Genomic DNA, 14,535 nt, shown 5'->3' with positions numbered 1-14,535 from the left:
TTTATTGCTAATGAACACTTTTCATTCAGTTTTCTTCATAATTGCAAATCTAACACTTGAAACTTGAATGGCTCTGTGTTTATTCTTTGTATGAATAAAAACGCATACAATAAAACAAACTTTATTTTAAAAAGTTGGCGGAAAAATCTTTAAAAATTCTTACCAGGAATTTTGAACAAAAATAGAAAATCAGGGATTTTTCAAGAAATTTGTTTACAAGATTTGAATAAACGTCATGATAAATTTTTTTCTAATTCCAAGATGAAAAAATAGTAAAAATATTTCTTGCATAGGAAGATCCGATTGAAACGCTGGCGATTCAGATAAAAAAAATATAGCCATCCGAAGTTAAATTGACAACATAATTCTTTTCACGAAGCGTTTTTACCCTCCCCTGTTTTCCATTCAATCATCTCCATGCACGACAAAATCATGGATTCTAGGTTGCGTTTGAATGCATGTTGCGCGTATCAGGAGCGGCTGGCCACGTTGCGCTAATCGTATCGATCGAGCACTCTTAATCCATTAATGAACTTCCCAGGCTCGTTTTACCCTGGGTATCCGGGCTTTTCGCAGGCGCCGTCTGTATCTGTTACATCCCGCCGTTAAGCGTGTGCGTGTGAGTACGCCTTTACTTTACGTACGGTCGCTGACAAAAGTTTAAATTAAAACTACCTCAGTTGCTTCGATCTACGATCCCGTGTCTCGTGTTTCGTTACATTTATATTATATATTATGGCAAGAAAATTGGGATTACTCGCGTAATGTCTCTTAGTCACTTAAGACGTGTCGAACGCGTTTATAAATTTTAAGATACATGTATACGAGTCTCAAGGTGCTTTACTCTGAACATGTCGCGATCGATGCATCGATGCATCTAATGATTTGTTTCGCAAATCGAACGCTTGCGTAATTCATTTTTTCTCGCGTCGAGGATCTTTATTAACGCGGCGATTCGTCACTTTTGGCAACGACTTTACAATTGCGCGTATGTATGTATTTGTATAATGCGACACTTTGCAGACTCTTGTTGGTTGACAGTGATTTTCCACGGGATACAAAACTGTCGTTAGACCCTTTTGCGAAAAGGTCCTGTTCCCAACCCTCTCGTACGTAGCTCACCTAAAACTTTTCCTACGAACCGCACACGAGGGTGTAATGCTGCACATCGAAGGGTTAGAAATTTCTCGTCACTTTGCTTCCTCTCTCCTCTCTCTCCCCCCCTCCCCCCCGTTTATTTCGTCTTTCATTCACGTCTCTGACGCATGGTTGAGATTTGGGGGATGGAAGCGATAAAAGACTAACCAGATGTCAATTATAGCAAATTAAAGCAGATTAAAGCCACATTTTTTGACAATAAGCCAATTATTGTGCCATATAATTGTGAATTGAAACTAATCAGGAAAATATTTTCTCTTTATTTGTCGCATGTGAGATAATAAAAAATAGTCGAAATCTTTTTACGGAGCCGCCAAACAAGCGATAAGTCTTGTAACGCCGCCTTCATTCTCGACAGCAAATTCCTCAAATATTTATCTGCCTTGCACCCTCGAATCCCTCTAGTATGTCGCCCCAAACGCCACTTCCGTTTCACACTCGGCGAATGTGTCAATTCTGACGCCTATCGACGTATGACAAACACCCTTCTCGTCTCTCGCTAGCTGTCGTCTTGTCGCTTCTGACAACCCTGACAATCGGAATAAAGGAACAATGCGAAAGGGAGAAAGTTGAAGAAGGGAAGAAGACACGATTTTTTTTTCAAAGACTCGTATCAATTAAATTTACACAAAAATTAATTTACCTTTCAAGATCTTTCTTGCATTTTTTAATCCATATATTATTAATAAATAGGGTCGATTTAAACATCTTCCAGTTTAAACATGTTCTCCAATAGTGCCGAAAGAAATCTTATTCATCTTCTACGTGGGGTAACGGAATCCGCATCGATTAGATCGAATGTTCGTGACACGTCTCGCGCACCGAGGCTGCATGCAATTAATTTATTTTTCCCCGTTCGGGCGTTAATTGTTAAACTTAGATGGGCGGTCGTCGCCGATCCCGCAGTTAGACTCCGAGATCGAAAGAAGGAGACGGCGAGTCGCTAAGAAGAGAGACGGGAAGAGACGAGGATGCGACTCGGACGTCCAACGCGGATGGAACGAAGAAGGGTAAAGAGGGGTGATTATACGGTAGACGACGGCGAGGGAGAGCCGAGGAGGGTTGCTGCCTAGGCCGACGTAGAGAGAATCGAGAAGGGAAGCGGGAAGCCAAGACGCGGCGCGAGAGACAAGGATGACGAGGGGGCATAGATTGGGTTACCGAGATAATTAGAACGATGATCGGGAACAATGCATGCTTCGTTGAGCGATTCTTTTTAGTTGACCGCTCGTGTTCGATCCGTCTCGTGTTTTTCCGGAGAGCAAAACGATAAAGGCGCAGAAGTGTCCACTAAGGGAAGATAAGATCGCTGAGCGTGTCGCGTCCCGGGGATCAAGAATCCGACCTCCGTTTCCTCGATAAGTCTCGGCAGAGATATTACGGCACCCCAGTGACACATTTTTATGCGCCGCAGCTATACGACGTCGTGTGATTGGTCGTTGAAGTCGGCGCCCCGTGAGATCGCTTGACCGGAAATGTGTTGCCCTCGTAAAGACATCTACGGGGGCTCCATGTTTCTCGTCCGACCGAAGAAATATCCATCGCGATTCTTCGCGCGGACGATTCTTCATAGCAATCTTCCTCATCGGCAGCCGAGACCTTTTGGAAACGGCATTTGATCGAGATGTCGACCGTAATATTATGGAAAGAGTACCGCTATCGAAGGCGAAGATCTGTTTTCTCGTTCCGACCTCGCGTAGTTTTTAGATTACACGCTCCTGCGCCCGACGTCGCGTTTGACTTTACTCTATTTGCGTTGAGGGACATCTGAATATTTAATCGGCCCTTCAACCGACCCCCGCCTCCTCCGCAAACCCCACGCTTCTCGTCCGACTCTCAGTCCCAGCTGCGGTGAATTATTTAGCATCCCCCAGGGAGACCGGTTACCTATGTGAATCGATGTGTCAGCGAGATTTTACTATTCTTTGTTTATGTTTCTTCGTTGTTACGTACGATATCAATAACCACGCAACTCTGAGTATCGGAGAAGTGTTATACCGTGTGTCGCATAATACTCGAAATAGATTGTCATAAATTCAATTTATTAGATGCAGACAGTTGGATGAAAATATAGATTACGCAATCACACTTGAAGAAGAGATTATGAAAGAAAAAACTGTATTTTATATATTTTATTTATATCTTTTATCGGACACAAACATTTGTGTTGCGAAAAATATACATTGAAATTTGAAGTATGAGAGATGCGGTTTAATTTGGCACGCATTAACTTTACGAAAAAGGAAAGTCAAGTCCGATTCCTTCTTCACATATTTTCATCGCTTGTGCATGGAAATGTTTCAAATAGTTCAAATAAGAGGCGAAGGTGAGGTGGGAAGATACTCGCAAGAATTTCTCAGTTCCCCTCGTCGAAACCAACTCGGTAAATGCACAAGGCGATTGTTCGACAAATAGAGGTCGGGAGTAAATAATGTGTAAATATAACAACGAAAGACGCAGGCAGCCTTCAGCTGTGCACACATGTCAAGTTCAATAAGAAAATCAGAAAACAACACGAAATATATTTATACGATTAAGAATTATCGAATTAAATTTCAAAATATACTAAGAAATATATTTTTGTTGTACGATGGAACGTATTATTTATTTTGAAAAAAATAATTGCGATCCACAATTAATTCTTCTAGCGCTGTAGCGCCTCTCATGGAAGATGATGATACTATGTAGACATACAGTGTGATCGAGAAACTGGTATTGCTCGCAAGAAAACACTTCACTTCTCTTCCACTGGTAATATTCCTCCATATCTCTTATTGTAAAGATTAGGCTTTTTTCAAATAATTTATATTATTTGAAACAATATATTATATTCCTAATTACGTAAAAAATTAAATTAAAAAAAGATACATAGCAGAAAATAGATGCACGATAGAACTAGATATGCTAGATAATCAAGATATGAATATGCAGATTTTTTATTGAAATATCGTTATCATCACGTTCCTTCAATATTCTTTCTCTGAATTTCTAAATCGATGACTTACGCACAAGTTAACGTTGCTTATCTTGCGAAGGTGTGATCTATGACAGAGTGCGCTAGGTTGTATTTCTTTGTTTCTCGTCTTATGAACGAATACAATAGCTCGAACGATAAGAACAAACGGTCATCGATCTTGGAAATGACGCTGTCATTGTTGACCACGTCATGCCTAACCACCTGCCACAATTATTGTAACAACGGGCAGTCAGGATTATTGGCGGATTATGTAATTGTACAGTTTAATTTCTCGAAGGCTATGGAATCGAAGGAGATAACGCGAATTATCGTATCGCTGGCGCAGAAGCAGACTCGATAACTCGATAGGCATTTGGTTGAGTGCAAACGCGACAGAATGGCGGAGGGATCAGAATTAACTTTCTTCGACTTGCGTACGGTGCACGATCACTTCGATCAAGCTCTCGCGGAAAATGATGATATCGTTTTGAAAGCGTATCTAGACGCTTACAATGAACTCTACAAGTAAGTCATATGGTTCGTCTATTTTTATCATCTAACATAACCTTGTGTGCATGGGATTTAAAAATTCTCCTTCAATTTATACGACTAATATTTGATGATACTTATTTGACATACGAAACATATGATTGCGAATAATTTTGTTTTTGGCATTTTTTATATACAGTGGCACCAAAACAAGTGACAATTAGCTTGAATAATCTTATATTATTGGATTAAGAAAATATTACACTATTTAAAACTTAATAAAATTTACATTTAAAAGATATTATATTATTTAACATTTAATAAAATTTATATAAAAATTTAAGCATGAAATTTACATAATAAAGTTTTGTGCAAGTGTTACAGTCAAAAAATATGTTATATATAAAAATTATAATTCTGTGATATTGAACTCCTTCGCTGTTATCTATTTGCTTCCGTCAAGTCAATAAATTAATCACGATAATCTGATTAATTTGATATCAGAGATATGAGATTGTGTAGCATTTATGCTTGCGTAACATACTGTGTGCACAGATTTTTTCAACTAATGGGCAGTGTCTTTAGTTTTGTTTCTTCTGATCTGAAGCAAAAGATAGAAATCCTGACTAATTTGTTAAACGAAGATGATCAGCAGTATATCACTGTCAAATCTATGATTGAGTATGAGAAGGAAAACAAACTGCTAGAAAAACCTGACTTTGTCAATGGCGCACGTACTTTATTACGACTACATAGAGGTTTAGGTACTATGTCGTTATTATTATTGATACTATTTAGAAATCTAAATCAGCTGATACACATTTCCACTTTCTAGACTTTATTAGAGAATTTTTGCGGCAACTGGGTGATCTCTCAGATGGTGACAAAACATCTAGTTGTTGTCAGGATGCATACAACAAAACCCTGGCAAAGCATCATCCATGGGTGATCCGGAAGGCTGCGATAGTTGCCATGTACGCTATGCCTAATAGAGAGGGTCTATTAAAAAAGGTAAACGGATTTTTAGGACAGACTTTTTTAGGGAATGTCGAATGTGATCGAATGATCTCTTCATTTGTAATCTATGGTGTTCAGGTCTGTGGTGAAAATGTTCAACGCAACATAGATATTCTGCCAAAAATGTTGGAGGTCACTGCCGATGTGTATAACCGTACTGATAGCATTTATGAAACTTATCAGCTGCATGCTCTACCGTAAGTGATTGTAGCAAATATAAAAATGATACATTCATTCGCACGATATTTCTAGTTTCTCGAAGCACCGCACGCGACATTTCACATTCTCAAGATATTGTGATATTATTATGGTATAAGATACTGTACAATTAGTACTATCGATATAATAAATAAGCACATCCAATTTTGAAGGAATATATATTACATTACGCGCGATACTTACACACTTATTATATGTACTGACAACGTACAAATAATAGTCATATAGATTAAATAAGATGTATTACACAATCTTGTCATTTTAGCTATGTATGCATTATTATAAGCGCAAAATTGATTTTTCTGAGCGAAAGATTTTGCTAAATATTGTTTTTATCAAGCCGATATATATATGTGATCTCGTATATCGTTTATAAGTTCTTTCGATGTTTTTCTATAACAGTATTGTATACGAATTTATTACTGATAAAATAGTGGAATCATAATAGAATTAATGTGTCTCTTTCTCTCTCTCAACATTGCTAACTATTCGCAATTACCTGACAAAAGATATTATTTGAGGCTGCCATTCCTTTTTAAACAATTATAAATACGACATGATTAATTCAAAATATATAAATCTTATAATTAAATGTCTCTGTGTAATAAGATTGCTATAACGCAATATCAATTCAAATGCAATTTCTCCCAATTTTTAGTAACTCAAAGGAAAAGAGTATTTAGCGTTGTCGTCGATGTGTTTGAAATTGTTGATACAGTAGTAACGTTTACGGGGGGTGATGAAATGTCATTGACTAGCATACCTACAACAAAGCGAAATTTGATAAGCTTGAAGCAATAATCGTGTTAGATATCAATCTTACCGGCGATGCTGGCCGTGAGGAAACTGACGGCGCTGCCAGCCACGAAGGCTCGCAAAATAACATCCGTTATTCGCTCTTTGCTCTCTGGCGCTAAAGAAGAAAAGACGCCGATTTGGATGCCGATCGAGCCTGGATTCGCGAAGCCGCAAATCGCGAATGTGGCGATCGCTTCCGATCTCCCGTATATTCTACCCTGCTTTTTAAACTCGCCCATCCTCTGATAAGCGATCAATTCATTGACCACTGTCTTCAAACCTATCAGGGTGCCCACGTCTTCGCAGTGTTCCCAAGGAACGCCCATGACCCAACTCAGCGGCATAAAGATCTTCGCCAAAATAATCTGCAAAACTGGAAATCTAAAATTCGCTCGAATAGATCACGTTCTTGGCTGCTGAAAAGATCACGCGCGCGCATACCATAGGATGCGTTACCTCAAGACTCAGTTCTTCGTAACCAACGAGACCACCGAACCAGGAGAGCATCCCGTTGAAAAACGCAACGAAAGATACGAAAGCCACGATATTCGCGACTATACCCAAAACGATTGGTAGTGCAGCTAATGCACCATTGGTAGCGGCGTCTATAATGCTCGTATCCGATCTATATATGTTTAATAAATATTAATAATAAATATATTTATTATAATAATAAGTATATTTTAATAATAAATGTATTTATTATAATAATAAAAAAAATATATTTATATTATAAATATAAATGTTCATGATGACCATTATTGAAACGAATGTTTCATAAATTGTTGGTACTTACGATTTTTCAAGTTTGATATTTTCAAATTTCGTGAGACTTTGTTCAGTTTCCGGATAAAATAGCTTGCAGTAGCTTAAAGCTGTCGGCGCAGACATTACGGAGGCGGTTATTAAATGAGCCGGTTCTGCACCGAATGCTATATAAGCAGCCAATACTGAACCTGCAACGAGCAAAGGTAAACACGATTATTGCGGTTTAATAGCATCGATAGTAAATCAATAATAGTACTTATGACAAACCAGAGACTGTAGAAAATCCTGAGCTCAGTATCGCGTGCAACTCCGAGGAAGTCAACTGATTGATGTACGGTTTGATTAACAAGGGAGATTCCGACTGGAAAATGAACCAAAAATTTCGAATTTTTATTATAGAAATTTTATAATTTCGCCAAAAAATTATTGATTCAGTTGTTCAAACAAAAACGGATGATCTTACCATTCCGATGAAAGGATTAGCGGCTGCGCTTAATGACTCGCACAACGTCGTGCCCATTATGCTTTGCAAGATCCATCCTAGTTTCGTGATTATCCATTGCATTGCGCCGAGGTAGCACATGACTTGCACTATGAAACTGAAGAAAAAGATCACGGGCAGTACCTGAGCGAAAAATGTAGCACATTAGCGTAATATAAATTAAATTATCTTCTATCTATTAGCGGTTTGAAATTATAAATTAAAGGAAATTTTCCCGTGAATAAAGATTTTCCAATCATTAAATCAATGATTTCTTTATAAGATAAGTTAAATTTATAATTTAATCATAATTATTTCATAATTTAATTAATTACTAATGTCTACCTTTTAATTATTTATCTAATGTATAAATTAATTTAATAATAATTAATTTAACGTATCATTTCTTTATAAAATAATTGTTAAATATAAGTAATGTCTATTATTTTATATTTGATTTTACATTTCTCTAAACGCGTTATAATATATTAAATCAACTGACAGCGAACGCAAAAACTCCATTGTTGACTATGTTTTCTGAGAATACGAAGCTGGCGCCGACTTTCGCGAAATCCAAAAAAGTAGCCACTTTATCGGAAATACATTGGAAAACACTGCGACCGACAGGCCATCGAAGTGTAAGGACTCCAAGTACAAATTGTAAAATCAGGCCCCAAAAAACAGGTCTCCACTTGATCTGCGCATATTTAATGATCATTAAAATAATTGAAAGTGGTAATAAATGAACGAAATTGATTGTTAAAAAATTGATGAATAAAATCGTGATTATTAAAATGATTAAAAGTGGTAATAAATGAATGAAAATTGAAAATTTATAATTTCTCAAATTTATTTAACATCTCAATTTTTTCTTCTTTTTATTAGAAAAAAGAAGACACTTTAATTCATATTACGCACGAAAAATTTATAAGCAAGGAGATTCGCGTGCACACACGTACATTAAACGGTTTAACGAAGTGAGCAAAAAATTCCAGCGAAATTAGCGACGTGTCTACCCACGTGCCTTTACCAATTTTCCTCGGCTCCACGTGTGTATATATATTATGTTGCAGTAATTGGAGCTTGGAGCGCGTTTAAGAAACCATGCGACAGATGAAGATAATTGTTACGTAACGTGCGAGATTAATGAATTAACTTATCTCCCGTAGACACTTCAAGCGATAATGGACAAGATGGTATCTTTCGTTTAAAAAGACTGTGTGATAAAAAGGATCAAAGTTGTACAACTTAAGCGTCAAGATATCAATAATTCGCTTGCCTGTTTCCGATGTTTAGAAAATATCCAGCCTAATCCTAATATGACAATAATACCGACGATACTGGTCAGCCTGTATCTTGATTCTGCGGTATCAAGAATGAGGAAAATAACGATAGCTGTTAGTACAATCGAGTAGAATATCGTTGCTCCAATGCACGTCCCGTATCTGAAAATTTTCACGATATCCATGTGACTTGTTTATAAATAACTTTTATGGGATACAAGTTGACGCTAATTTCTCACTTGGTACTTTGCAAGCGTTCCAAGGAATTCGTTACCGGCAGGCAACATTGCACGATGTACTTCCCAAAATATCGTTTTACGATCAAGAAATAAAATAGACCGAGGTAAATGAGTCCTGCAAGTATAAGCAACATGCCGTAGCCATCGCACCATTGGAGATCGCAATGATTTTCTGAAACTGAAATCGGTATCGTTTTACATCGTGTCATTTTTTTCAAATTTAGCGCGTTGCTTTATCGATTCAATAGGTGCTTTCCATTTACATCAAAACTCAGATAAATCTCACTTCTGTCTTTCTTTAACATGAATGTTGAAGAAAGACAGAAGTGAGATTTATCTGAGTTTTGATGTAAATGGAAAGCACCTATTATCAGTTATATAATTAATAAGATTATAAATTCTATCGAAACGAATGAATGCACACACTCATACGTACGTTTACTTTTCCAATATACACCTGCGTAAATTATATAGGCTATAATAAAGAGATTTAAAATTGTTAAGCCAAAGATCTTAAAAATTCTCCGGTGTTTCGAAAGATAGGCATTGATCGCATTGCCTCTACTCTTCTGAGGTATTTGTGATTTATGATGAGTATTAGCATTCTGCAAGAATAATACTGCATATTAATATATAAAAAAATTGTTTTAAAATTTTTTTTAATACTGCATATTAATATTGTTTTAGATTGTTATTAAGCGACTTTTTTTAATTATAGAGCAATGTGGAAATTGTTCTGTTTTATTTTCATTGAAATTTTTATTTTGAAACAATTTATATACATATAAATCATTTTAAAGTAAAAATTTAAATGAAAATAATATATATTTTTTAAATGTAAAATATTACAATGACATATATTGCCCAATAATGGAAAAATATACACTACTATTATCGTCAATTATCGTCCACGCAAATGCACTTGAAACATAATTGAACGCTCAATTGTTTTGAACAAAGACATTCCTTCGCAATGATAATATAACAAGAAAACGATATACTTACTTGACTCGTTATAGGTTCACTTTTCCGACGACCATTTTCTAACACGTCTAATTCATTACTCTAAAAATAATCAATCTTTTTTGAATAATCTCTTTACATTTTCTTCCACGAATAAGCAAAGAAAGTTAGGGACGAATAAAATATTCGAATAACATTTCAAAATGTTTTAATGGAAATATTTAATGTATGTTTAATGGAAATGTTTTGCTTAGTATTATTTAATTAATTAAATATACTAAGAAAAATATTTTCATTTAATATATTTTTCAATTTTAGATACAATGTAAAATTTTATTTTTATAAATATTTAAAGAGAACACTCTTACTGATATAACGATCCATGAATTATTCAAGAAACCTTATTTTAGTACAAGAAATAAAAAATAAAGTTACTTCAAATGCTTGATTCGTCATTCCGAGCATTTTCCACTGCTTTTCACTTCACTTTACGGTTAAAATATATCCTGCTTCTGTCGTTCTTTTCGCAGCACTGACGTAAAGCGGAAGAATGTGTTTTCGAGCATATAGACGGAATAACAATTCTCGCACTTTGTAATCTCATTGAAATCGCACCAACAGATAACGTTGATAACACAACATTTCATAAAATTTTGTAGTTTAAATGCCAATCATCTAATTTATGCCATTTTACTATATTATTCGTATAGTGATATTTAAATATAATATACACGTTTACGATTGGTTATCTTTGAAATAGTTTCAAGTCCAGTTCCGTAAAGATCGCACTTTTATAACTCAAAGTGTTGATAAAATTTTATTGATTTCAATCGACTAATCAAGTGTGATAACTATATATGATACTATCATTTCGCGATAAATACTCAAGTTACATAATTTTTGGAGAAGAAGAGAAAACTTAATGACAGACGAAAATATACACTGTACAGTCACATTAATTGTTTTCTACCTATGTATAAGATAAGCCGTCAAGGAACTACTGAAAATCGGTGACGCGATATCGTTGTGCAACGTCGAGGTATGAAAGATACGAGTGGGGGATACTCCTTCTTACCGTGACATTTTGAATGAAAAAAGATATTGCTAACATCCTCTTTTGCAATCGTGAATTATGATGAGGTTTTTGCTGAGATATAGAATGTCTCAGGTTTGCCACATTTCCTTTCATAATATGATTTCTACGAGATAACTTGCAATAAATTTTTTCAAATCTTGAATTTTAAGTAACTAAAAAAAATAATGTATTCAAATCTACTCAATATTTTATTTTTAAGCAAGATATAATCCAGATATCAATCACGTGAAATTATATCTTCAAAATGTGTACATTATCTTTGCATATTTGGAGTTAACACCATTAACAAAGTGAAAAAAAGATCACTTAATTCAGCAGATTTCTCGATTTATATTTTTCAAAAATTTTTCCAAAATTAATTCATGTAAAATGATATAGATTTTTCTAAAAATAATTACACATGTATATTTTATGTAGAAAAATTCCTTATTTTAAAAACAAAAATGTAAAATTTTTTTGTTAATTTTAATTTATATATACATATATGCAAAAAACTTCTTTATGTATATATCTAGAAAATGCATTTATATAAATATTTATATATTTTTGAAATATTTACTATCATATCACTATATAATTATTTCTTATCATCTTGTGTAATATTCAAATTTTCGGCTATTTCAAAGCATGACATAATTATCTTGTTTACATGCATAAGACATTGTAAATATCATTTATCTTTTAAATCATTATAATCATAGACAAAGTATATACATGTATACATTTCACTCATTTTGACGGAAGTGCAAATTGATTAATAAGTCGAAAGAAGTGGGGAAACTTTCACTGATATATAACTATTTATAAATTATTCAAAGAAGCTTATCAGTACGAAATAAAAAATAAAATGATTCTAAATGACTGACTCGCCATTCCAGACACATTTCACTGCTCATTACCGAGTCTGCATTCATTATATGATTTATTGGCGGGGTTTGATGCACTTTCCAACTTACTTCATTTACATCAAACTTTTCCATTATTTATATCGTCGTTGACGATAAACGAAGGATGACGAGCGATTTTGTTGAACGGGCACCAGCGAAAAATCCTGGAGCGCGTTTTGCCCCGTGTCATTCTTGCACGCGTGCGAGGGACACGCGACGCGACGCGTCGTCTTAACGGATCGTATCGAGGCCTCGATGCGTGAGATGCAATTCAAAACAGGTGCATAAAAAATTCTGCAGCTAATCGCGCTACTGACGAGACACGGGAACTGGAGAACTGAACCGGAAGACGAAACCGTAATAAGAGCGTGAATGACATTACGAAGCACGACCGTAATAAATAAGCGTGAATGACGTTACGTAACACAATCGCGACGCGATTACAAGAGATATTTTCTGAAATGAAAAAATCGATAAGAAATCACCTGTATTTCAATCAAATACCTGTCGCGATATCCACATGAATTGAAATCAACTACGCAATTTTTACTTGCTGTTTTTTTCTGCTTAGAAATTATATATTTCATTTTTACATCGTACACTTTCTGAAAATAATTTTAAATTAATTATGCGAACATATCTTTATTAATATCGGAGACTTTTTCAATCATGGCCGACAAAATGTGATAAATATATTTTATTACGGAAAAAATAGAATCGTGTTTGAACAAAACAGGTATTCATTTATATTTTCACATTAATGACACATCCGTGCAAACAGTTGTAAAATCATCCAGCGTAAATTTACAAGTGAGGAAAATTGTTGTCTATACAAAGTAGTTGTATACCAGATTTCAATATAATTTATACTCACGTTACATAAGTTTTCACGACAGTATCTCAATGTTTATTTAATCAGTGCGGTTTTTAGATGAACTTGGAGTATGAAAATGATTTGATAACATGACGTGATAAGTTAAGGCGTTCTTGACATATGAGGATATTTATTCAACAATCCGATATAATACGATTAGATTTGACAATAATAATAATAATTTGATTTAAATTTTTTTATTCACAAGATTATTAATTATAAGAGTCGATTGTTGGAAATTTCTAAACAAAAATTCACACAGCTTGCTTTCCGCAATATGCGGACTTTAAAGAGGGGAGGGGGAGACATGCATAATATACACTAATATATGACGATACGATCGAATATATAAAATCAATTCTAAATTAGCTGAGAAACTTATCGCTTTTCGCATGATCTACAGCGCATATCCCGCATATTTCTTAGTAACTTTACGCAAAGTTGAATTGCTCTGTAAATTACGAAGCAGGAAGTGCGTCCGAGTAATCGGAGGCTACCAAGGCTAAACTGTCTGGCTGCTGGCGAGGAACAAAAAAATCGGGAAGATGATGCTTAGCTTATCTCGTCGAGACGCGACGCGAGAGAACACTATTTTACCGAGAATCATATTCGAATTTTTGTTCGAAGCGACGACGTCTCGAGTTTTTTTCTCGTTCCTCCTCTCTCTTCCGTTCGATGTACTCGAGTTACTTGAATCCACCTTTCGGTGCGAGACTATTGTAAATTGCAGAAAACAGATATTCTGTAAAAAAATATCTGTAAAAATCATTTATCAAACGGGATTATGTTTCCTTTTCATCTTAGACATTCCGTATATATCGTAGATTGCGAAATTTTATGAGTTGACAGTTAAATGTTGTGATTAGATCAGCGTAATTTTCACGAGTATAAACGGAAACGCCGACGTAAGACTTGCTTTCATTAGTGGATTATATTCCGCTTGGACTCCCTTTTCGACACTGTCACATGACGTAATAATGTGTTTAGTCTGCCGAACGTTTTAGACTTTGTAATATTTACAAGCTATGTGGTCTGTTTTGCTATTCGGATAAGAGGAAAGGATCTTCGAAAGGAAAGAGAATTAGCCTTCGACGCAATATTACATGATATATCTTGCGTACGGAAAACAATCGAAATATTAGTAAGATTTTCCTATTGCAATTTTTTATAAAACTAATGTCTACTACCTGGAAAAATATGGAATTCTTTCTAAGAATTATCTTAGAAAAATTAGAAAATTTTATTGCGATGCAGGAATTAAAAAAAAATCTCTTTTTCTGATAATACTTTTATATTGCAAGCAATTG

General features: G+C 35.0%; 2 protein-coding genes across 6 annotated transcripts; one reads left to right on the top strand and one right to left on the bottom strand.

The window, feature by feature from the left end:
• The first annotated feature begins 4,238 nt into the window (after positions 1–4,238).
• LOC145974511 (ceramide-1-phosphate transfer protein) lies at positions 4,239–6,289 on the top strand. Of its 2 annotated transcripts, none has more exons than XM_083104388.1 (4): positions 4,239–4,639; positions 5,189–5,367; positions 5,439–5,614; positions 5,699–6,289. In XM_083104388.1, the coding sequence occupies exons 1-4, from the start codon at positions 4,512–4,514 to the stop codon at positions 5,819–5,821; spliced, it is 606 nt and encodes a 201-aa protein (XP_082960514.1). In that variant the 5' UTR covers positions 4,239–4,511; the 3' UTR covers positions 5,822–6,289. The 2 variants fall into 2 exon arrangements, with proteins under 2 accessions (XP_082960514.1, XP_082960513.1); XM_083104387.1 differs by having other exon boundaries at positions 4,245–4,639; positions 5,159–5,367.
• Positions 5,322–12,713, bottom strand: Cnt2 (Concentrative nucleoside transporter 2). 4 transcript variants are annotated; one of them, XM_083104384.1, is made up of 12 exons: positions 12,424–12,713; positions 10,414–10,473; positions 9,845–10,013; positions 9,409–9,586; positions 9,166–9,331; positions 8,389–8,583; positions 7,869–8,030; positions 7,673–7,766; positions 7,434–7,593; positions 7,094–7,262; positions 6,663–7,002; positions 5,322–6,602 (listed from the first exon to the last, which is right to left on the bottom strand). In XM_083104384.1, exons 1-12 carry the CDS (start codon positions 12,445–12,447, stop codon positions 6,502–6,504), a joined length of 1,818 nt encoding a protein of 605 aa, XP_082960510.1. In that variant the 5' UTR covers positions 12,448–12,713; the 3' UTR covers positions 5,322–6,501. The 4 variants fall into 4 exon arrangements, with proteins under 4 accessions (XP_082960510.1, XP_082960511.1, XP_082960509.1 ...); XM_083104385.1 differs by lacking the exon at positions 12,424–12,713 and adding an exon at positions 10,807–11,584 and having other exon boundaries at positions 7,434–7,512; XM_083104383.1 differs by lacking the exon at positions 12,424–12,713 and adding an exon at positions 10,807–11,579.
• Positions 12,714–14,535: the final 1,822 nt, after the last annotated feature.

The sequence above is a fragment of the Camponotus vicinus genome, unplaced genomic scaffold, assembly GCF_025532165.1.
Source record: "Camponotus vicinus isolate PSW18456_S1 unplaced genomic scaffold, iyCamVici1.0 SCAF_7, whole genome shotgun sequence".
Classification (NCBI taxonomy): domain Eukaryota; kingdom Metazoa; phylum Arthropoda; class Insecta; order Hymenoptera; family Formicidae; genus Camponotus; species Camponotus vicinus.
This window is presented reverse-complemented; position numbering and strand designations above follow the sequence as displayed.

Bases quoted from the DNA above. Each gene is read 5' to 3' on its own strand.
- LOC145974511 (XM_083104387.1), top strand. From the start codon at position 4,512: ATGGCGGAGGGATCAGAATTAACTTTCTTCGACTTGCGTACGGTGCAC. The intron at 4,640-5,158 runs GTAAGTCATATG...CTGTGTGCACAG, and splicing joins GCTTACAATGAACTCTACAA to ATTTTTTCAACTAATGGGCA. The intron at 5,615-5,698 runs GTAAACGGATTT...TATGGTGTTCAG, and splicing joins GAGAGGGTCTATTAAAAAAG to GTCTGTGGTGAAAATGTTCA.
- Cnt2 (XM_083104383.1), bottom strand. From the start codon at position 10,836: ATGCTCGGAATGACGAATCAAGCATTTGAA. The intron at 9,587-9,844 runs GTACGTATGAGT...TACCGATTTCAG, and splicing joins TGTATATTGGAAAAGTAAAC to TTTCAGAAAATCATTGCGAT. The intron at 7,263-7,433 runs GTAAGTACCAAC...AAACATATATAG, and splicing joins AATATCAAACTTGAAAAATC to ATCGGATACGAGCATTATAG.